Source organism: Phoxinus phoxinus (assembly GCF_949152265.1).
Source record: "Phoxinus phoxinus genome assembly, chromosome: 11".
NCBI lineage: Eukaryota > Metazoa > Chordata > Actinopteri > Cypriniformes > Leuciscidae > Phoxinus > Phoxinus phoxinus.
The window spans coordinates 28,681,767-28,705,458 of record NC_136886.1 but is presented as its reverse complement, the minus strand read 5'-3'; the positions used below and the strand labels follow the sequence as shown (position 1 = coordinate 28,705,458).

At 38.5% G+C, this 23,692-nt stretch overlaps 3 protein-coding genes across 4 annotated transcripts; all 3 read right to left on the bottom strand.

Annotated features, from left to right (window-relative positions):
- Positions 1-76: 76 nt before the first annotated feature.
- On the bottom strand, positions 77-8,287 carry chrna1 (cholinergic receptor, nicotinic, alpha 1 (muscle)). Its single transcript, XM_079628050.1, has 9 exons — positions 8,117-8,287; positions 6,742-6,884; positions 6,561-6,605; positions 5,292-5,401; positions 4,950-5,145; positions 4,300-4,537; positions 3,483-3,706; positions 971-1,210; positions 77-796 (listed from the first exon to the last, which is right to left on the bottom strand). Exons 1-9 carry the CDS (start codon positions 8,160-8,162, stop codon positions 668-670), a joined length of 1,371 nt encoding a protein of 456 aa, XP_079484176.1. The 5' UTR covers positions 8,163-8,287; the 3' UTR covers positions 77-667.
- Positions 8,288-8,873: 586 nt separating this feature from the next.
- atp5mc3b (ATP synthase membrane subunit c locus 3b) lies at positions 8,874-11,192 on the bottom strand. The gene is made up of 5 exons (XM_079628060.1): positions 11,113-11,192; positions 10,814-10,901; positions 10,064-10,141; positions 9,556-9,746; positions 8,874-9,176 (listed from the first exon to the last, which is right to left on the bottom strand). The coding sequence occupies exons 2-5, from the start codon at positions 10,850-10,852 to the stop codon at positions 9,062-9,064; spliced, it is 423 nt and encodes a 140-aa protein (XP_079484186.1). The 5' UTR covers positions 10,853-10,901; positions 11,113-11,192; the 3' UTR covers positions 8,874-9,061.
- Positions 11,193-13,933: 2,741 nt separating this feature from the next.
- On the bottom strand, positions 13,934-21,720 carry lnpk (lunapark, ER junction formation factor). Of its 2 annotated transcripts, XM_079628051.1 has the most exons (14): positions 21,590-21,713; positions 21,071-21,119; positions 20,952-20,993; positions 19,674-19,861; positions 19,355-19,413; positions 19,208-19,248; positions 18,993-19,076; positions 18,346-18,397; positions 18,081-18,263; positions 17,117-17,222; positions 16,909-16,979; positions 16,664-16,828; positions 16,351-16,437; positions 13,984-15,227 (listed from the first exon to the last, which is right to left on the bottom strand). In XM_079628051.1, the coding sequence occupies exons 2-14, from the start codon at positions 21,095-21,097 to the stop codon at positions 15,046-15,048; spliced, it is 1,287 nt and encodes a 428-aa protein (XP_079484177.1). In that variant the 5' UTR covers positions 21,098-21,119; positions 21,590-21,713; the 3' UTR covers positions 13,984-15,045. The 2 variants fall into 2 exon arrangements, with proteins under 2 accessions (XP_079484178.1, XP_079484177.1); XM_079628052.1 differs by lacking the exon at positions 16,351-16,437 and having other exon boundaries at positions 13,934-15,227; positions 21,590-21,720.
- Between the last annotated feature and the right edge of the window lie 1,972 nt (positions 21,721-23,692).

Below are 23,692 nucleotides of genomic sequence, written 5' to 3'. Positions count from 1 at the left end.
ACATAAACAGTTGCTGAACCACTAAAGCATAATTGCAATGAGGAAATTAATTATAGAAAGAAAACTCAAACATTGTGATAGTTTTAGACAGAGAAGTTTATGATGCATTCCAAGACAAATGTTTAATTTTTCAATCTGGCCTGTATGCATAATCATTTTCAAACAGTATAATAATAAACCAAATAAAAACAGCAGCAATATCATCAACCATTTGTTTGCTACTTAGGTTTATTTTTTTAATGTGCAGTTATATACACTCAAAAACAGTTTATTCATCCTTTTCTCTCTTTAAATATCAAGCCATTCAAGTACATTGGTTACCACGGAAAACACACACCAAGAAAAATAAAAACAATTAAAACAAATCCAACATATACAATAAACAGAATAAAATATAATACACTCCTACGTAAAATAAATGCCACGCGTTCTCATGTTTCTCTGCTTCTGTGCTTAATTTTGTCAAGATAAAAATGAACACAGAGTACTGACATTCTGAGGGAAGGAGCAACTGTTATAACAGATATACTTTAAATAAAGAGAAACAAGTGGTGTGTTTTATTTTCCAGTTGTTGTCTAAGCACACTGTTCCAAGCAGCCTCTTTGCTACAGCTCGGCAGAGAGGCGAGTCACTCCAGTCCCTGGCTTCAGTTGGGCCTTTGGACTCTCACAGCATGCTGAGCTCGATCAGGCGTCCGGCAAACACCCCTAAAGTGCCAATAATACACACCGCCATGAACACACAGAGAAGAATGTGATCCAGGACCATAGCGACAAACTTCCATTCCTCTGCGGCCTAAATGAACAGACAGAGAGAAAGACAAAGTAGTCAGATGAAGAGGACGGTAGAGTAAGTACTTTTGCAAAAGTGCTTGGAAGACCAAAAGTTGTGAAAACTAGGAGGTCAAATAAAGGAGAAAGAAAGCATTATAGATAAGTAGAGCATAAAATGATGGAGATAGATTCTCACGTTGTTGGACTCCTCGTCGCTTTTCATGGTGTCTGCGATGTATTTAACACCCTCGATGGCACTACGTACATCAGGATTTTTGGTTATGGGAGAGTGGTAAGTGACAGAGGCTGGCATGGGTTTCCCTGAGATGTCAGAGATGTCAAAATCGGCAGGAAAGAGATGCTTTTCCTGTCGTTCCTGGGATGGTCGCTTCATGGTGGAGAAAAACATCAGGTTTGGAATGGTGTCTATGAAGATCTGTAAAACAGAGGCATCCCTGATCAGAATATGAACAGGTTTATCAATAGCTCAAAGTAGGCAAAAAAAAGTAAAAATTGTACTTCACAATCAGCACCAAATGGGACTGCAAAAATAATGACTCTCAACTCGTGCCTCTGGTTGAGAGTCCACTTTAAAAAATGTAAACCAAAAAAGTACCTTTGTTAATTAAGTTGCACGATTTTTCCCAGGTAAAAATAACAAAGTGTCAAAAAATGCTGAGTAAAAAGTAACTAAGTTATATTAAGTAAACTTAAGCAAAGTTCAAGTGTATTTTCCAAGTTTACTTATGTAATAGGTATAAATCAATGTACTAGAAGTATACTTGTAAGTGCACTATTTCAATACAATTTGGGACTTAAATTGGCCCATGTTTTAGTTTAAGAAATTAAACTGTTAAGTGTACTTTAAGTGTAACAGCATTTTGAGTACACAATTAGTTTGCATCAAAGTTTTTCTGGTAACACTTTACAATAAGGTTCATTAGTTAACATTAGTTAACTTCATTAGATAACATTAACTATTATACTACAGGGCCGTTGAATGCTTGAATCTGATTGGTTGACGAACGTTCTGAGGTGTGCAATTATATTCAGGGAACCGCACGGCTAAAGTAGTTCCAGGCAGGTCTTGACCTCATTACAGTTCCATATCACTTCGCGTAGTCAACTGTAATAACGGACAATAGGATACAATTCATAACAAGAGAAACTGCAGCCCATACGCTTGATCTGCAATTTTCAATGTCCTATATAATCAATAAAAAATTAAACTGAGTATTTAAATAAATTGATAGTCCTGTTGCACGGGTTTTCGTAATTATTGAAGATAATATAACTGAATTAATAGATAGAATTGATAGGCCTATACTTGTTAAAAGGGCTTAGTGTTTCATTTATTAGTCTTCTAGTCTACTGTCACTAATAGAAAAAAAGAATGAACGAATTAATTAAAACGAATTGAATTAATAAATAAATAATAATATTGACGCACATGCTTCTCTCTAAGGCCGGTTATGAATGTAATTTGATACTTATGAGTCATGACTAATCATGCACGCCGCACGCGTTTTCAGCGCGTTCAGTCTGTGTTCACAGCGGTGTTTAAAATCTGCTGCATTCACAGTCAGAGAATGTTTCTAGTCGTTAAGTGTGTCCCCAGCATTACTCTGCTATCAGTGACTCAAACCTCCGTTACTAACTCTAAAATGACGTTTTGGAATTAGCAACGGAGCATGGGTTTAGATGCGCAAGGAATTAGTCCTACATACAAGAGCGTTTTAATGACAAAAACTTTACAAACGTCTTGAAATACATCATCTGAACAATATTTCGAGGTGTGGTAACTGTAGTATAAGCGGAATAATTGACTCCAGACCGTTGAATTATTATAAAAATAATGCACACCCGAGGTGTAACGGCCACTCCGCTTCGCGTCGTGACCGCATTACCACCTCGGGTGTGCATTATTTTTATAATAATTCAACGGCCTGTCGTCAATTATTCCTTACATAATGAACTGCACTTATACAGCATTTATTCATCTTTGTTAATGTTAATTTCAACATTTACTAATACTTTATTAAAATCTTGTTAACATGAGTTAATGCACTGTGAACTAACATGAACAAACAATGAACAGCTTTATTTATATTAACTAACATTAACAAATATTAATAAAGACTAACAAATGTATTGCTCATTGTTAGGTCATGTTAGTTAATACATTAACTAATGTTTAATAAATGAACCTTATTGTAAAGTGTTACCGTTTTTCTTTTATATTCCAACTATACTGTGAACTTAATGATACTGGTTTAGGTTATACAGTTACTGTATACTAGATCAGGGGTGTCCTGGAGGGCCACTGTCCCGGAAAGTTGAGCTCCAACCACAATTAAACACTTCAACCAGCTAATCAAGTTCTCACTAGGCGTACTAGGCTGCGTTTAACTCCACCTTTAGACATACAGTACACTGGCAAACTTCCCTAAGCACTTCCCCTCGAGGGAATCCCCACCCCCATTTTGAAGAATGTTAAACTTCGTCAGGTGGACGAGGGAAGTTTATTTGGCCAGACTCTTGACCCCTCGATTTTGACAGAGGGAGCGAGTCTACTCAACATGTACACTTCAGGCAGATCCATAGACCACAATGCACCATGATTGTGACGTCACAGCAGATCTCTCTTAAATTACCCCCACTCAACACAACTCTAGTGCATGATATTGCCATTATTTTGACATACGTACCTTGCGGACCCAGGCAGGCATGGTGTGTGTGCTGGGGGAGCGGTGGTGTGTGTTGATGACAATCACAGTGATGATGATAGAAGCAATGACAAAGATCATGGTGAAGAGCATGTATTTGCCGATGAGTGGAACGGCACTGGACGTGGAGGGGATCAACTCAACAATCACCAGCAAGAACACAGTCAGAGAAAGCAGGACAGAGATGCTGAGGGTCATCTTCTCACCTGCACGCAACACAAGACAAACACGTCAAAAGGTTCAAAAGGTCCATCAAGCTCTAAGAACCTGTCATTTGTAATATACTTAACAAGGACCAGTCGTGGTTTTTTTACATTTTCAACTTTCTTTAGTGTGTAATGTTGCTGTTTGAGCGATTATGACAAGGGGTATGACATTTCCGTAACCCGCTCGAATCACCAATCACAACACACTTGTCCAGGCGACCAATCAGAGCACATTGCACTTTTCAGAAGGAGGGGCTTCATAGAGATAGGTACTAAACAGAATGTTACTGACAGACTGGGAAAAGAGGTGCTGCATTAATGTAAAATAAGTGAAAAATAATGTGTTTTGAACATTTAACCATGAAAACCTATTCTGGCAGAACCTAAAATTAAGCCTTTGTAAAAGGGCATAACTTGGCCGTCTTTAATTCATTGGATTATTCAAAAAATAGGCATTACCCCATGGTTATTTATACATTTAAATATATTTCCAGCAAAAATAATTCAAGTTAATATGATATGATGAATTCAAAATAAACCATGCCGCACACCCCAGCACCCATGTACATTCACAAAAACACACAGTGGGTTACCAGAGTCAGTGGGCAGGTAGAACACAAGCCCAGTGAGGAAGGAGAACAGCATGCAGGGGATGATGACGTTCACGATGAAGTAGAGCGGGAGGCGGAGCAGGAGGAAGTGATAAGTGATGTCGAGGTAGGGTGTATCTGGACAGCAAGCATAATACACCCAGTGTTTCCAGTTCCTGTAATCCTTCATCACCCACTCCCCGCTCTCCATGAAATTACTGAGGTCTGGTCTGTCGCTGTCCTTACGCATACACAAAAAGATGCATTAATATCCTGGTTCATACAATAAGCAATGTACAGTCAAATACATATATTTTGCAGTGCTGAAGCAAGCTATTTTCTGTGAATGTGCGAGACTTCCTATTGATTAGCCACTAACTAGAAGAACAACAAAGTGGACAGTAAAACAATTTGCAGTACAAGGCAGTGTGTTTATGATTATGATAATCAATGTAAATAATATTATAACAAATACCAGTTTGCAAGCAGCATAACAGACTGTTTTTGTACCAGTAAAACAACTGGAAGTGAATGTCACCTGAGGCCTTACACGTTTAAGTTTCATATGGCCGTACCTGGGCTTGCATTACAAAACAAGATGGATACTACATCCTGATGGTCATGATTGGTGATCATTTGTGTGTTATAGTTACTGGGTTGATGATGACAAGGTTGCCATCATAGGTCCACGTTCCAAGTTTCATGCTGCAGTTCTGCAGGTCGAAGGGAAAGTGAAGGACCACGATCTCACAGTAGCTCTTAAAGATTGCTGGGGGAGTCCATGTTATCATACCCGTGTGCTCCAACATGACCTTTGTCTCGTGGACGATGGCAAAGTCTCCATCAGCACTGCACATACACAAATAAAGAAATACATCAGACCAGGTATATGCGCATTTCAATTCATTTATTTTCCCTGAGACTCACACTAACATAAATACACTCAGATAAATACATGCAATGGGTGAAAGCCAACTGGACAAAGTGACTCATACTTGTTATAAAGCACTAAATCGGGTTTCCAGATGTCAGTGGAGGGAATTCTGATCTTCCTGATGCCACCATAGTCATCAGGATTCCACTGCAGATTCACATCCTTCCATTGCTGAACATGAGAAAAGGAGAAAATAAATGATTGATACATGTGTATTGACTGGTTGTATTCACATGGGTGATGTAATTTTAAAAGTTGGCATGAAACAGAAGTTGCAATCATATTCTTCCCTATTCTGATGTATGAAACTGTAGGACGGGACCTGATTTTGTCCATTGAGAATTGATTGGATGGTTGTGGTTTGCTATTGCTGTGATCTCATGTGAGTGACAGGTTGCAGAAATGGAGAGGTTATTGTTCCATTGAATGTTATCAGAGGAAAGATGTTGTTATGAGGAGGAGGGGAGTTTATTTTGATTAAATTCACCATGAAATCAAACTTAACAGTTCTTATTTTTTATGGAATATTGCAGTATTTATTATAAATTATTTATCCATGCACATGTATAGCTTTTTTTATCCTTCGTAATAATCAAAATAACTCCCCCTCCCTCTTGCAGTAAGATCTCTTCTCTTCTCTGATGACGTGTTTTTTGGTGCAAGGGCCGGACAAACGGTCAGTAACGAGACCACAGCAACGGCAAACCACAACCATCCAGCAATCCAATCAATTCCTGTTGGACAAAATCAAGTCCCGTTCTGCATTTTTTCTTGTTTGAGAACCTGTTTCACTCTGATATACTTCACAATAGGGGGGAAAACAGTCAGTTTCATGCTGACTTTAAAGATCATGAGGGCACATGATTTTTCTAAAAGAAATAATGGTGTGCATAGATAAATAATTTATAATAAACACTGCAATATTCCATTAAAAAAAAGAATTGTGTATTTTGATCATAGGGTGATTTTATGGCAGACAACATTATGTTGCACTGCCTTTTATTCTTTCAAAATTAACTTAGTTTAATTCAATCAAAATAAATCGTTGCAAAATGTAATTAGAATCATCATTAAAAAGAAAGACAATACCAGGCACATTGCAGTAAAGAGATTTAGTTATTTTAACACAAAAATAATGGGGGTTTCTTCATGCAAAATATGATTTCTAATTTGTTGTTGAAATGTGACCCGGACATTTTTTTGACTGGTTTCAAGTGACCCGAGTATTTGACACATTAAATGTTATAGTACAGAATGTGCAGAAGTAAACATTTTGATATCTACTTTGATAGCAGCACACAGGAACTGAAACAGCAGCTCAAACCCACACCTGCCTTAGCCGTACATTACTGGAGACAATCTGATTAACTTCATCCTGTAAAAACAAAAAGGTAGGTAAGGAGGGTAAGCGAAAATAAAAAGTATATGGTTTCGCAATGTCAACTTTTAATCATAATAATAAAACTTTAATTAGAATTCAAAAGATACAAATGAACAAAAATGTAATTTACCACGCTGATAAGCTGAATGAGTTGAAGTCCAACAGTAACCACTACTGGATCCTTAAAATGGCTGACAGGACGAACAACCTTGTTATATCCGGTAAACAGAGTCTTCACTAATCGTGTCTCATCTTCCGAGCACAGTGCTGGTCCTGCAACACAAGCACACACACTACTTCGATGCTCTGTGAGAATAAGTTATCACCCTACTCTTCTTACTCACAAACAAACATACACACACACACACACACACACACACACACAGGATTAAAGTTGAAGGACTCAAGCAACTGTATATGACATACACACACGTTGTGTTTTCATGTTTTATGGGGACTCAATAGACATAATGATTTTTATACTGTACAAACTGTACATTCTGTCCCCTAATCCTTACCCTACCCATCACAGAAAACTTTTATAAGCTGTGTCAAGGATTTTGTATGTCAAGGATTTCATATATTGCCATCTTTGTGGGGACATTTTGTCCCCATAGGGTTTACCAGGCCACCCACACACACACAAACACAAGGACACACACTGACACTACACAGTCTGAGTAATGTGGTGGCTATTCTTTTATAACCAGAACTAACGGAAGTAGCCTAATGTAGAAATTCTGCAGGCAAATAAGCAATTTATTCAGATAACTGGGTATCACCGGTTTGTTGAAATTATGATGTTTTGTTTCTTATACATCTCTGAGGAATACATTTTTTTTTTTGCATTGTTTTACAAATATGCATATTAAAAGTGTACAGTCAGGTAGACGAGTGGACGTTTACAGTATTTCAGATACAAACATCAAACAAGGAGCTTTTCAGGTTTAAGATTAGGCCAGTATCACTTGCCCTGATGAGCAGAGCCTTGACTTCAGCCTCGGCTAAGAGATTAAGCATAAAAGAAACATAAAATGTAAAGAGAAAGAGACGAGATGCTAATATTTGTTAGCAAATAGCACAAAATTGCCCTCTGACACACTGATCTCATATCACACACAAACTACCTAAATGACGCCAGCAGGCCGCGCACTTGCACCTGTCAATCAAACGGTTCGCATTGTATGCATACCATACAAAGCAGCATAGAAAACTTTTAAAAGCGTTTAAAAACTAAATCATTTTAACATAACGTATCGTTATGAAAATGAACCTGTATCGCTTTCCAACAAAAGCTTGGGTGAAATAGCTAAACGATTATCCGCTTTCTGAGGTTATTTGTACTAAGTAGGCTACACTATATTCTTCTCCATAATAGAATAGAGCGAGCTAAACTAGAGTCTTTATCAGTGTATTACAACTTATGGTCATTTGAAATACGTTGTCGTCTATTTAATAGAGCAGGTTCCCCATACAATAATCTAAAAGAAAAAGTGGTTACTCACCAAATAGAAAAGGCAAAAATAGCAAAATCAGTATAAAGTTATTCATCTCCTTATGAGAAAGTCCGTGCAGTCGTCTGAAGGAAATAATCTATAAGAGCACAGAGTTGTCTGTGCGTCTTGACTGTAGCTCAACTCTGCGCGTGTGAGTTGCACTATTGTTAACACGCATGTGGCGCGCGCTGGCAGCTGTCAGAGTCAGCTCGAGACAAACATTGCTGCACGTGAGTGCTTGGTTTAAACTTAAAGCGCTACGCCTTTACGGTTTCACATATCAAATGTCTTAAAATGTAACCAATTTCAGTTCATCTTAACAGATTGACACCGTAATAATAAAAAATACGTCCCCGGTCGCCCATTTGCAGTTGCAACAAATTAAATCATAAATTATTGTAGAATATGTGAAGCAACATTTACTGATGCTTTTGTAGATTTTTGTGCATTTAATTCTTTATATTCAGAAACCTAATTATTGCACAATCATTTTCTATATTGATACGGTCATCATACAAGTACATTTTATAACCTACAAGAGACCAAAATAAAGTTTGATTATCATTTAGATTTCTGGTAAACCAAGTAATGTGTAAGCTCTGAGCCATTCTGTAACAAATTATGGCACTATAAATGGTTGACATGAATTATTGAAATAATTCAAAGTAACCCCTTTTTTAAACACTCCACAAATAGCTTGAAATCTGCAAAGGACATGCGTCTTCATTGACACCGGATTCCAACACACAAAAAAAGGGCATTCCAATATTTTAAATAGTGAAATACATGTATTTATTCTGTATTTGAATACATTTTTACAATACATGTTTTATCTTCTCAGCCTTCAACAAAACTTGGAAAATGTACAATTTTATGACACCAACACAGAACTCTTTTGGTAGCCAGTGTAAAACACGTCGTCACAGCTGTGGGAAGAGGTGGACGGAGCAGGATTTACATGGCAAACAGAATGAGGAAAGCCACCATCAAACAGAAGAGACCCATAGCCTCAGACAGGGCAAATCCCAAGATAGCATATGAGAACAACTGCTGCTTCAGAGATGGGTTCCTGTAGGAGAGAAGGGGAGGTCATGGGTCACTTATCGCCAGATCTCTGTAATGAAGTTGAACAAAAGACATCGGCTCCCAACAGTGTGATGCATGACAGATGAGTTTGCTCAAGTTGAACTGGATGAACTCAATATTTTACACAATACTACACTTGCATTGCATTAGTCAAGCTCAGTTCTTAATTACACTTTAAAATACAACTTAAAATGTAACTTTGAAAAAAGTATTTTTCAAAAATAACAAATTTAAAATCTGGAAAGTCATCAAGTACTGCCATATCAAGAAGCAGTCATTCTGTTTCTGGATATGGCAACTGATGGCAAAAAGAGGGTGAGCATTGAGGGGTCATTTCAGTGGTTTGTGTTGGTGTAGTCTACCTGGCATATCCAATAATGAGACTGCCGAACACTGTTCCGATTCCAGCTCCTGAACCTGCCACTCCCACAGTGGCGGCACCAGCACCAATGAACTTGGCGGCTGTGTCGATGTCACGGCTTATGGCGCTTGTCTGAAAACCCCGCACTGCAACCTGGGAAACGGCAGTCTGTGGCAGGAAGGCTGGGCTGGCCTTCAAAATAAGGCACAATAATCAAAATTAATGAACTCCAACAACCATCCTTCGACAGAAAAATACATCTCTTTGTAGATAAAATATAGATGACATTACGCAACAGTTTTATAATGCAAGCAAGTTCACATAATGAAGGAATGCATCTTAAGGTGACAAAATCATTCCATAGAGAAAATACTTTACAGGGAAAACTCAAGAATAGCATTTCTTTCAATACTTAGTTTCAAAACCGCTTTAAAGAAAATGCACATTTCATTTTTGTCAACAGGAAGTGCCACTGATGTTAAACATCTGCAAATACATACACCGCTCACCTCTGCAGAGCTGACATCTGGCCTGGAGAGCACAGAGGCAGACAGTGGTCTGTACAGCGCCCTTGAGCCAGAGCGGACCTGAGACACGGATCAGAACAGTCATTAGCACACAAGACATAAGATTACGTTCATTAAGAGTGCTGTACTTCAGACTGACACACAGGACTGTTGCTTCAGCACTTGAATGAAGTGGGAGGGACCATGTCGAGTAAAGTACATTTAATGTGTGCAACAATTACAAATTATACATGACATTTAGAATGTGACTGGTAAATGTCAATTAAACAAAACACTACATTTATATTTAAAGGAATAAAAGGTTTGTGGCAAGTCCAGTGCAAAAGGGAGGCAACAAACCAGGACATAACCATTGCAGCCTTGATTAAAATCAACCATCACTACCATTTTTACCCTTTAGCTCTAATGCAATACATTTTACGTTAAAAGAGTTGATTCACATTTCAGTCGTCCATGAAACATGGACAGACATACTGTCAGATTGTTATAATGACCTTGACTTCGTTGAAATCGCAGTTCAGATGATAGCATTAGCAACACAACAGCTATCAGATGACCATTGACATATTAGCCACAATGACATACAGAAAAACGAATTTTGCAGCAGTAATTTTTGATTTAGATGCAAATAACGCATGTCAAAAGGACCAAGCAAGTGCACCAGGCCTCTTGCAAAATTCTCTGACCATATCCATTGTATTGCAGCTTCAAAAAATGATCATAAATACTCACCAGTGCGGGTGTGGACACGAACTTTGCACAGGCGTACATGTTTGATTGAGCTCGCTGACTGTGGTGAAGAATAAACCCGCGTCTGTCTCTATGGGAAAAGACGACAGTTTAAGGTCAATGCAATATCAGCGCTTTAAAAAAGCTAGCAGGCACGAAATATCTGCTTTTGCAAGGGTAGTATAATCAGTAGAACGTGAAATAGATCAAACGATTTGAAAAAATACATCTAAAGCGCAATGATGGTATACGATTGTGACAATTTAGCTTCGCCGGTTCCCATTTAGCTCTCCTTCACTTACCCGGCTGCAGAGGTCGAACCGCTGAGGAGCTACTGCGCATGCCCGACCCTCTATTTAATGAAGCGCCCGGATGCATGAATGACGCGTTTGAAGGTCATTCAATGGTGCTTTATTTAAAACTGCACTGAGGGCAAAGAAAACAGTATTTTCTGCCTTTTTACTCTTCTAACAGACAGTAACAATATGTATAAGAGAAATGAGTGAGCTAGAAAAGTGTATTAAAATAAATTAAATATAAACAATAAGCCAAATAACACTCTGTACTGGTCATTATTCTCATACTTGCTAATAGGCTACTTAGGATACACAAGAAATGTATACAAAAGATGACTAGGATCATGAGAGAATTTCTAGTTATATATCTACAAATATTTCATGACAAAATATAGCTTGTTTTAGGGGGTTGTCATATGCCGTTGCTAAGGGAACTGTTGTTCTCTTACGTAGAGTTCTCTCGTACTGCGTCGAAAGACGCTACTGGAAAGATATTTCTTTTTCGAGATTGAAGCCTAAAAATGAATCCTTAATTTTGTAAAATATTGTAAAACGCTTTTCTGTAGCATACAACCTTAGGCGGAGCAAAATCGCTCACCCATTGCCTGCTCCGCCAGAAAAGCACAGCCTATGCGAGGCCAGTGACGCTGACCAATGAGGGCGCTTCGCGCTCTTCTGCGTCACCTCCCGCCGAAACGGGCGTGGTCTAGGCCTATAAATACAAGCATAGCTGTCTCCCACTCTGATTTTCTAAAATTCACGAAGCTACACGCATCGTTGGATTGGATTCGAGCCGCCACAGCCGTTTGGAACAAGCACCTCAGCAGGACGCGCCTCTTACCTGAAGCCGCCGTCTTCGCCGCCTTCAGCCGCCGTTCCCTGCTGCGCTTCTCCGGCGTGGAATATCCTTTACATTATGTGTGTGTGTTTTGTGTGTGTGTTCGCCGTCGCGTCACACAGTTTTTCCACCACTAAAAGAGCCGAGCGTCTTTTTCAAGATGCCTCGCACCTCCTGTGGCTCGTGTAGAGCCACGCTCAGCGACGGGGACCACGTGCTTGTGTTTCCTGCCTGGGTGAGGATCACGCAGCTTCGGCTCTCGTCGATGGCGGCTGCCATCACTGTGATTTGATGCCTACGGTGACTCTGCGGACTCGCCTGGCGTTCATTTACTGAAGCTGCATCTTTCCGGCCGCTGCAGTGCCGCGCCGTGAAAAGCGCCGTGCTCAGCGGAGCCCGGAACCTCCCTCCACCACGAGGTGCTCGCCGCTGCTGCCGCCAGCTTCTCCGCCCGCTTCGCTGGACTCTCTGACCGACCGACAAGGGCCGCTGTGTGCCGCCGCGTCCGTCATGGACGAGGAAGGTGAAGCCGCGTCTGTGGGGGACGACTGCTGTTCTCTCCTCGCTTCGGGTAGCGAGGGATGGGCGAGCTCCGAGGATCTCCCCTCCCCCGCCGCTCGTGAGCGTCGACGGAGAAAGACCAGCATCGATGCGCTTACCGGCTGGATGGCTGCTTTTCTGCAGAAGAACGTACGTTACAGTCCTCACGACCCGTGCCTTTTTCTTCCTGAATTCACGAAGAAATCGCGGAGTCCCGGAAAGCCCCATTTTTAGCCAGGATGCGCACTTCTGCTTCGAGGAAAGCTACAGTGTTAAAATCCCGCCGCGGCCGGATTTCTCGCTCGCACAGTCCCAACATACGCGACCGTGCCAGTGTATTTTGCAGTCACCAAATCGGCATCAATGCCCGTTTGCCTGCACACAGACGCCGTTTTCACGACGCCCCAGGTAAATCTGAAAATGTATTTTCTGGTGTCCCGGCCACGGCCGATGGTGTGATGTGTGTATCCGTAATGCCCACGACCCAGTGCCCATTCGTACACACAAGCACAGCCCTACACAATACAGGGCTTGCACACATAAAATCGACTCATGTACTAAAGGGCGAGCTGCGACGAATGGGTAGTGGACGCCATTGCGCTAGCCTACGCATCTAGAGGTTTGGAATGCTCTCTGGGCATCAGAGCACATTCTACGAGAGGCATGGCCTCTTCGTAGGCTTGGTATAGCGGAATCTCGTTAAAGATATCTGTATGGCGGCAGGGTGGGCCTCCCCGTCTACATTTATAAGGTTCTATAACCTAGAGGTTCCTGCGTTGCAGGCTAAAACTGCTCTCAGTCTAGAAGACTATGTATAGTGTTCCTGTATAGTCTTTCGACGCAGTACGAGAGAACTCTACGTAAGAGAACGTACTCGGTTACTAACGTAACCTCGGTTCTCTCTAGGAGAGGGAACGAGTACTGCGTCTCAGGCCGTGCGTGCCCACGCTGCGTCGCTTCAGTGACGAAAATCAGAGTGGGAGACAGCTATGCTTGTATTTATAGGCCTAGACCACGCCCGTTTCGACGGGAGGTGACGCAGAAGGGCGCGAAGCGCCCTCATTGGTCAGCGTCACTGGCCTCGCATAGGCTGTGCTTTTCTGGCGGAGCAGCCAATGGGTGAGCGATTTTGCTCCGCCTAAGGTTGTATGCTACAGAAAAGCGTTTTACAATATTTTACAAAATTAAGGATTAATTTTTAGGCTTCAATCTCGAAAAAGAAATATATTTCCCGTAGCGTCTTTCGACGAAGTACTCGTTCCCTCTCCTAGAGAGAACCGAGGTTACGTTAGTAACCGAGTACGTTTTAAAAAACTGAATCTACTCTAAAATTATTTATCTATTATCTATAGTTAATTATGCATGAAATATTTGCTGAGGCACAGGTCTCAGAAACATTCATGTCTCACTTAGCCTTTCTATATTGTGCTTTTTAACTTCTAAAACATTAATTTGTTGTACTCCAATTTGCTGTCTACTAAAGAAAAACCTCAATTTCTGGATAATGTTTAAAGAAGCATGTTTAGATAAGAAACATTTATTGGCATGTACAGACTGTAAAAGCAGCAGACATGTTTAAGTATTGACACACAAGTACAAACTGATAATTCCCGTTTTAAAGCACATACATATTGTGTTGCTGTTGAGATAAGAATCAATTCACCGTGAACATGACAGCGAAATAACTAATGCAGAATTTAGAGGAACAATAGTTGATAACTACCAAACTATCATTCTCATCCAATGTTTTTTTCATCAATAAATTTGTCACTTCTGGCATTATTTTACTTGTAAAGCGTAAACATCAATGCAGATAACATCCTATATGGACACCAATTAGTGTGACAGATTTTGCTATCGTGTAAACTGTGCAGTAAGTCACATATTATTAACCAGAAAGGCACAAAACAGTTGAATTATTCACAAAAAAGTAAACAAACCATTGGCCAGAAAAACACAAGCAATTAAAACAACTCAAAACAAAAGAAATAAATATTTAAGAATCAAAATAGTGCATTTAGCAACAACAACAAAAAAGCATCACTTCTCTAGAAGAACAACGCTTTTGATAGAGTGTATTTTTGTTCAGCTCTCACTTTGCAGGTTTCAAATAATTCTGTAAACACAATGATAGCTAAACTCATAGCTATGACAGCTAAACATTTCTTGCTACCCGCTTTTGTCCTTATTTACTATGCAATATTAAATGTTAACACTGTAAAATTATTCTAGGCTTCAACACTTTAGCAACTGCTGTTTGTTTTGTTATATCAACCTCATAAACAAACCATGCACAGGAATTGCACCGGGTGACATCACCACAATGGGCCGCACGGCACCACACCATTAGTATTACAAATTGTAAAGCGATTAGCCCACTATTTGTGAATGATGTGGTGCATATAAATAATCAGCAGTAAAAACTCTTAACAGCCTTCAGAATTACTAAGATGTACTAAATGAACATGCTGTAGAGAGAAGTTAAAACAAAACATGCCAAAAACCAAAAGCTCTTGTGAACAGTGTTGATCATAAACATGTTTAAACTGCATTCAAGCAGTTTAGTTTGATTCATCCTCTTTCTGCTGTTCCCCCTGAGCTCCAGCTTCCTCCTGTGGGACATCCTTTAAGGGAGACGGGCTACGTCGAGGCTGTGACACCTCTGCCTCGGTTTCATGTGCGACAGGGGGATCTTCAGCGGGGGGGTCCTGAGGGTCAGCAGATGTAGTTCTTTCCACGTCATCTGTAAAAATTAAATTATTCAATTAAATATTGGCACTGGGGACTTACACTCCGAAGTTGTCCACTGTTGTGGGTGTGTAAGAAAGTATGCGTATTAGGCCTGTTAATGCATCATAAAATAAGATTATAATTTGTGGCATTGTTCATTCAGTATGATAATGTTTAAAAGAAGCACAATATGCATTATCAAAACTGTAAATAAGCCAATTATTAATTATACAAAAAACTCAAATTAAGACAATGAACCATGCACTTAACGGTTTGAAAATAAGATCAGATCGGATTTTTTAAAGAAAAGTATTCAGCATTTTACACATTCAGTCTCTAACTAAGCATCTTACCATCTTGCTAAATTTAATATTAACATTGAAGATAACTGTTGCTCCATACAAAGCAAAAATCATCGTTTTGATTTCCATTTCTATTTGTATATAGAAAAAAAATCTATTTGCATATAGAGAAAAAAAATAGCTGAATGTCAAATGCAGAATATTATACAGACCGATATAAAAATCACACATTAGAAGACATTTTTCATATACAGATACAATTTACAGCCATTTACAAACACACCTTCTCGCCTTGTAATGGTCATTATAGTGTTGTGTGGTTTTGTGTATGAGAGGGAATAGGAAACGATTGTGATCATGATTATGTTACCCATAGAAACTGAAAAGAGCAGAGAATACTTTAGCACCAAAGCATCATGCAGTGCATACACTACTGGTCAAAAGATTAGGGCGAGTAAGATGTTTATTTTTTTTAATTGAATACTTTTATTCAGCAAGGACACATTAAATTGATCTAAGGTGACAGTAAAAATGTTTATAATCTCTTTCAAGTGAACTTTATTTTAGGTTTCTAGGTTCATTAAAATATCATTTAAAAAAAACAACGATTTAAATTACATTTTAAAATACATTTAAAAGAAAACAGCCATTTTAAATTGTAATAATACTTCTTAATATTACTGTTTTACTGTATTTTTACCGTTTTTTTCTAATAAAATAAATGCAGCCTTGGTGAACATAAGTGATTCTATTAAAAAACAATAGAAAAATCACACTGACCCCAAACTTTTGAATGGTAGTGTATGTGTAAGTAAAGTGTGTATGTTCTGGGACCTGAGTGAATTCTCTTGAAACTATGAACTTTACTCCAGGGGGTGCCAGAGTGTGAAACCCGAGAGGAGCGGGCCGAGACAATACGGTCTAAAAACACATAAATAAAATAAAATACAACATACATACAAATGATAAATGTAAATCATTTCAAAACTGCATGCATGGACTTCCAATGCATTGTTTGCTCTCCTCTTGGAGGCTTTCCAGTTGCAGTTTTAAGACTGATTAAAAAAATGACATGACAAGATGACACAATGATGTGTTTTATGAGGTCGTCATAATGATGTCACTGGCTGTCAGCAGCATGAAATACCTTCAGGGGCGTCACTGTCCTCTGGTGTCTCGGTGGCGGCAGAAGATTGTGTTTCAGGAGATTCAGAGCGAAGTCTGCGCTCAAAATTGAACTCTGGGAGTCTGGGTGCCTGGGGGCGTGTCTTTCTTGCCGGGTTCATGAAGTAGCAATAAGCACAACGGAATGCTGTAACATTAAACATCACACATGAATATCCTCAGGCCAAAATCTGCACAGTTCCATAGTGTGCTCTGACAGACTCTTACCTACATACTCAAATTCCTCCTTCAAAGCCATACCATTGTGGGAAAAACACTGCTGGCAAATCAACGCATATCTGAATGTATAAGAATAAATGGGGGGGAAGGCAAGAGACAAATCATTCTCACGTATACTGACATAATTCTGGACTATAGAGTGTTTCTCTGAGTAGCCTGAAAGTCAAGCCGGTTGTATATTATTCCGGTGTAATACCTGTTCTGAGGTCCATCTCCCACCAAATACTCAATGACTCTGTCCACAGAGCTACGCTCTCGTGGAAGAATGGGTCGAGCGAGAGGTGGCCCAGGGGGATGCATACCTGAAATGATCAAGAACAATCAACACTTCATCAGTGTACAAATCGAGAAAATGACACGCCAGAACTTCAAAATAATGCAAATGACATCAAATATGGCAAAGCAGTGCCCTATGCTCTAATGTTCAGCCTGTAGCTAAAACTATGGATACACAATATATAGATCTGCCTATATTTTGGTAATGTATGTCAATACTAATGAGATCCATTTTATATTTTCGCAGATTTAGGTTATCTATATTTCAATATCTTAACAATGTGTGTGAATGTTACTGATGTTGGACTGAATAGTATTGCTTGTAATTGTCTTTTTTATGTAACTGTGTTTTCTCTCTGTTGTATTGTTTATGTGTATTTGGACCCTCTTGAAAATGAGATGTTGCATCTCAAGGGGCTATCCATTAATACATTTAAATAAATTGAAATACTGAAAATTAAATTATGCATGCTCATTTCCCTGACTTTTTACATTAACTCAGTTAAAATGAATCTAAAAAACCTCTAATAATTTAATAGCATATTTCAAAACAAATATCATTTTTTTCATTTGTACCATTATGTATGTACCCTATGATGTGATGCATTTAATTTATTTGTAGTATTTAAAATGATTGATTTTGTTTTGTTTTAACTTATTTGGTTAAAACTGTACTGTATTTTAATCTCAGCCATTTATAATTTATACTCTATGATAAAAGATACCAATGTTCATAAAACAGGCACATTTATTCAGGAATAAAAGAATGCATGATATGAGCCATTTATTATAAAATTCAATTGATTTATGGTCACAGGATATATTATCTGCTATTTTAACTGTTTTACAATATTCATTTACATATCCGTATGAGTTTACTAAACCTGATCCAGGTCCTGGTGAATAAGGATTCATGTTTCTTCTCATCATTTGTTGTGATGTTTCTGCCGGAGACCCAGCGAGCCCTTTCTCTGGAGGTCCTCCTGGGGCAGTACGATGTGGTGTGGCTCCTGGGGTCATGGGACCGGGTCCAGGAGTTGCCATGGCAACATGCCGCTGCCGTAGGTCTGTATATAATGAGAGTATAAAGTGCATAGTGCATACAGAAGACACAATAGCTCAGTCAAAAAAACAAAAGGAAATACAAACCTTGTCCTGGTCTAGGGGTCATGTGGGGTCTGACTGGAGTGGCTTCTGCTTCCTGTAAACACCAACCAAGCATTTATCAACCACAACTCATCTTAAATATGCTAGCTTCAAACATAAATCCCTATTCCCTACATCTGTTTGAAACGTTATTCAAACTTTAAAGGGATAGTTCCCTCAAAAATGAAAATTCTCTCATCATTTTACTATCCATAAGCTTTTTAGGAAAATAATTCATCTCTGAGAGTCCATATAATGCCATTGAAAGGGTGCCGCTCAGTCGATGCTTGAAAAGCCACACACAGCGATCATGGCGGTAAGTGTGGTAATATGGGTGTAAGAAGAATACGAGCGTTCACGAGGGATGTGGTGACGCATATTTTTCTTAAACACACCTATCGTTTCACTTTAGAAGACATTGATTGATCCACTGGGCTTGTATGGATTACCGTCACGATCGTCGTTTGTGGTTTTTCAAGCGTCGACCAAGCGGCACCCATTCACTTGCATTATATGGACTCACGGAGATTGATTATTTTCATAAAAATCTTTGTTTGTGTTTATCTGAAGAAAGAAAGTCATATACATCTTACAGAATTTTCATTTATTGGGTAAACTATCCCTTTAATATTACACATGACTGGACTTACTGCTTTCTTCTTAGATTCTGGATCGAATCTCTCCAATATGAGCTTAGCATTTTTGTAGGTCTCCGTTTCCATCACCTCCTCAAGCTGACAAAAAGAGGAATTCATTTATTTTAAGGAACATACAGACAATTTTAATCATCTGAAATATTAGAATCCACAAACAAGCGTAGCTCATTGGAAAGCTTCTGTTCTAATGTGTCTGAAATCACACTTACTATTTTTCGTTTCTTTGTTTTTAAATCATCTAGTTTTTCATCTGAAACAGAAAAAAAAAAGACCAGTCAGTCAATAGTTAAAATTACATAAAAATTGTTGGTGAAGACAATGAAGAAAAGATGAAGAAAACAACATAATAAGCTTACTGTTTCTCTCTGTGCGTTTGGAGAAAAGGAAGATGAGCAGTTTTCGTAGTAGTAACACTCTATGAAGAAACAGAAAAGGTCAAATTATGCAAGAGAACAAAACTACCTAAATAGTTGACATACAATAACATTGACCTCCCTTAAATAAACAACCTTTAAAAAGAGGTATAATAAAATGCAATACATACAATACATGTAATAAGTAGTAATGCATGCATAACTACATCAGCTGCACAAAAAAAAAAAAAAGTAATACAATAAGCATGCTTAATGCGATACATCATTGTCTGTCTGTCCAGCAATAATACTTGGGACTCACAGTGCTGGAAAGGCTAGCAGAGGCAGGGCAGTGATGATGCGAGCGCTCCACTGCTCCGGGAAGTACAGGTAATACACACACAGACATGTGATCAGGTACAAAGCTGATGAGTAGAAGAGAAGCCGGCCCACCCACAACTTCAGCAAGCGCTGGTTCTTTGTACGGAACTCCTCAAGGTCAGTTATGTCCTATGGATTCAAGTCATAATGCAATATTGTAAGTTAATTAGCAATGCCATTATGTTATATGTTGTAAAAATGCTTTGTAAGGTAACGTAGAATGCTTCATATGATCTGATTTAACCCTACAGTATCATTTTGATATGCATTTCTTATTATCATCATCATCATCAAAACTTTGCTGAAGAACCGGTTTTACACAATCTTCTTCTGTTGTCTGATTTATAGTTCATACTTGTTTAGAGAGCAAAAGGCCTTTTAGTATAATTGTAAAAATGTCCACATACAGGTCATGTACATGCATTATATGTTTTTAACAGAGCTTTGATCATAAAAGTTTTATGCAAGTAGTCACATTGAATATATAAATATCAGCAACTGCACCAAATTGCATTTTGTTGCTCAGTTTGGGCCTCTAAATGAAATGTGTTTTTTCCCTCTTGAGTACTATATGGGCCATAAATGCCTTTTGTATCAAATATGTCACTTTCTTTTACATTTCGTTTTATATTTTGTCTAAATATTAAATAAACTGTTCCATTTAAAAATAGATATATTATTTCATATATCAGGCTTGAGGATTTATCCAATTTTATTAAAGTGAAGAACGGTAAGTTAAATGTTTGCTGATATGTTGGCACGAATAACCGATTTGTCACAGTGTGTTATTACAGCATGCCATTAAGAATACGAAACACATACATCTGTGAAACATTGACCCTACTAAAGCAGAACCTTTGACTACTGAATGTCAGACATAAGCTCTGTTAGTTACAGTTGAACGTTCGGGGTGAAATTAAACATAAAAGCTCTCTGGTATTGCAGAGTGTATTCCTATAGCTCACTCTAAACCAAAGCAGTGACCACTACTGGGCAGTTAAGGTCAACCGCAGCAATCCAGCAAACAGATGGTCCTGTCAATACAGTCTCCAGACAGATGGAGGCTTCGGGAGGAGAGCCAGGAATGAGTAAAGCAAGGAAATGCCGCCAGTAAAGGGGTTCAGATGATGACTTACAGCTCTGTGATGTGTGATAAGGTCACAATGGCCGAAAGAAGTCTGTGGGTTTGAAAGGGTCAGGACAACAGTGGGGAACATACCTTATCCAGTGTCTCTAGAACATCCACAGTGGACGTTTTAGTCTGTAAAAACATAAGGATTACATTGTTTATAGAAAGGGTTTGATTAGGGAAAATGGCAAAAAGAGTCAAATACACACCTTCCACCGTGAAATTATGGCTCCCATTGTCAGAACTGCGAATACAGACCTTAAAGCAGAAATAAAAACCATCTAATAACGCTTACAACACATTCAAAACCCTTCTAATAACGCTTACAACACATTCACTGCCTCTAATGCATATGTCTGGAAGACATCACTTGCACATTCATTATTAGGAAACACAATCCTGTCTTGGAATTGGGATCAGTCATCTAATCAACAACATGGGTTGGAAAGGCAAACCCTAAACGAATACTAGTATATTCACCTGACAAATAAGAAAACATTGCAACTCTTGTCTTATTATTGCAACGTTTATTACTACAACAACAGGGACTGGCTGGCAGTAAACACCTGCCCTGCCTTTTCACCAGCCTAAAACTGTCTTGAATCTAATTCGCTCAGTGGAAAAACCGTAAGCAGTGTGATTTAAACATATTTTTATTATATTAATATTCGGTGGAGCATATTATAAGACAAACATTTGCAAGAGTTTACTCGTTTAACGTTACTTGCCTTTTTACAGAGATGGGACAGAGGCTGAGCCTGTGCGTGTGACGGTGACGTACTTCGAGGTTTTCGGAAGTTAATTTGAACCTTCAAAATAAAAGTCTCGTACAATTAAAAGCCTTGCACCAAAATTTCGCATCTAACCATGATGATTAATAATTAAATATGCATTTACTGCATGGTTCAATCCTACGTCTAATTTAGTTAGAACAAGTATATTCTTATGTTTATTATGGCCCTTATTTGTACGATAGTTATTGTTATTATCTTAATTATTATTGATCATTATTATTAAATAAAAATAACAATGGAAAGAAGGAAGGTTTTGGAAATAGGGACGGTGGTACTTGAAAATATACAGTTTGTAAATATAAAAATAGGAATCGAGGGTGTTTTAGCTGCTAAATTGTTTGGAGAACAGAATAAGGTTATAGGCTACCACTGTAAGAAAAAAAGTTTATACGCATTTTTAGAAGGATATAAGCATCTATAAGACATTTGTGAGCTAATTTTAAACAACCTTTCACTTGCTTATAGGCTATAGAGGAAACTGTTGAATATGTTACGGTGAGGCATTATAAACTACACCTTGATGGTATCTACAAGAATGCTGCTAAAACAACAATAAAAAAAATATATAAAAAGCAATCTTTTAGCTCGCCAATTATATTTTAACACAGCAAAATAGCCTAGGCCACTATAGGCCCTACGTTTGATCTAAAATGGGCTACTTCATAAATAAACTGACGTTCAGGAGATATTTTGATGGTTAATTTATAGTCTTCTGTTCGCATAATATCAACTAGCCCTATCGAAAAGAATCTCAATTCAAACTTATAATTTAGGCTGACTGCAATAGCCATAAATGTGTAGGCCACACAACCACCACAACCACACACTCATAAACTGTTCTGAGCCATATACTGTCTCTCTCTCGTGCACGTACGCGCGCACACATCAACAATGAATTTCAATATTAAAGTTTAATGTTATAAGCTATAATGTTACAAATTGTGCTTATTCTAATACATGCACAAATATTAATTATCTCTCAACTCCCACCACGCACACACATTTTAACACATTTAGTATTGTATTGCCAATTTTTTTTTCTAAAGTCATGCTTAGGCCTTAATGAAATTGGCCATGGTTGTAATTAAAGTTGAAATTGGTTTAAAAATATTTACAAGATAACAGGGTGAGATGTCCCGACCTCTCAAGCCAAAAAAAAAAAAAAAAAAAATTCGACAGCACCGCAGCTAAACAGCCGCTAGCTATGATGAGCTGAAAATGGCTTACAAATATGTGTACAGACCCATTTTGCCTAAATATATGTTTTTCATACTAAAGTAGGACTTGGGCTGCCCGAATTAACAAAGAACTAGCTAAAGCATAATGCGCAGAAATAGCCTACTCTTAAAATAAAGGCTCCAAATAGAGGTTTTCACAGTAATGCATTATTGAATGTGTATTTTTGTTCCCCAAATAACCTTTTAAAGAACAGTTCTTAAAATAACCATGTTCTAAGTGCGAAGAACATTTTAATAATCTTAAGAAAATTTTCCCTTAAAGAACCCTTGGCTTTGTCCAATATAAATTTCCATGGATGTTAAGGGTTCTTCGTGGAACCATCGATGTCAATAAAGAACCTGTTTGATGCTGTAATGCTGCGCATTTTACCGGACTTCTCCCTATATTTTGAGCTATTTCGGGCGTTTCTGTTCCCTTCATTTGTTCGTTTTTGTAGATTGTAAATGGCAACGCTGGCAACGCCAGTGTGGAGTAGAAAATCTGCGGTTTCTAAGCTCTTCCCAGCTCAAAAGTTGATTTACAGCTCAGGTTGTAAAACGGATTTTACGAGCCTCGCGCGTCCGTCATTGGGTCTCACAGATGAGACGCGCCACGGGCTCGCGGTAATATTGGCCCCTCTCTTCCCTTCCCACGCGCTTTGTCGAACAGAAAAGCTCCGGATGAGGACGTCTCTCTGCATTTCGCATTGTGTTTCATTTGTGCAAAATATTTTACTTGCTTATTATTTTTATTTTTATTTTTAAATAGCTTTTCGTCTATTTTCCTTAGCCCATTAAGGGAATATTTTAAATAGGTCGT

Excerpts from the sequence above, each read along its gene's own strand:
- chrna1 (XM_079628050.1), bottom strand. The coding sequence starts at position 8,162 with ATGAATAACTTTATACTGATTTTGCTATTTTTGCCTTTTCTATTTG. Across the intron at positions 4,538-4,949 it reads ACCTTGTCATCATCAACCCA|GACAGCGACAGACCAGACCT; the intron begins GTAACTATAACA and ends TGTATGCGTAAG. Across the intron at positions 3,707-4,299 it reads CTACCTGCCCACTGACTCTG|GTGAGAAGATGACCCTCAGC; the intron begins GTAACCCACTGT and ends TGTTGCGTGCAG.
- atp5mc3b (XM_079628060.1), bottom strand. The coding sequence starts at position 10,852 with ATGTACGCCTGTGCAAAGTTCGTGTCCACACCCGCACTG. Across the intron at positions 9,747-10,063 it reads CAGATGTCAGCTCTGCAGAG|GCCAGCCCAGCCTTCCTGCC; the intron begins GTGAGCGGTGTA and ends CTTATTTTGAAG. Across the intron at positions 9,177-9,555 it reads CTCATTATTGGATATGCCAG|GAACCCATCTCTGAAGCAGC; the intron begins GTAGACTACACC and ends TCTCTCCTACAG.
- lnpk (XM_079628051.1), bottom strand. The coding sequence starts at position 21,097 with ATGGGAGCCATAATTTCACGGTGGAAG. Across the intron at positions 18,264-18,345 it reads GACCCCTAGACCAGGACAAG|ACCTACGGCAGCGGCATGTT; the intron begins GTTTGTATTTCC and ends CATTATATACAG. Across the intron at positions 15,228-16,350 it reads TTTCAAGAGAATTCACTCAG|ATGACGTGGAAAGAACTACA; the intron begins GTCCCAGAACAT and ends TAATTTTTACAG.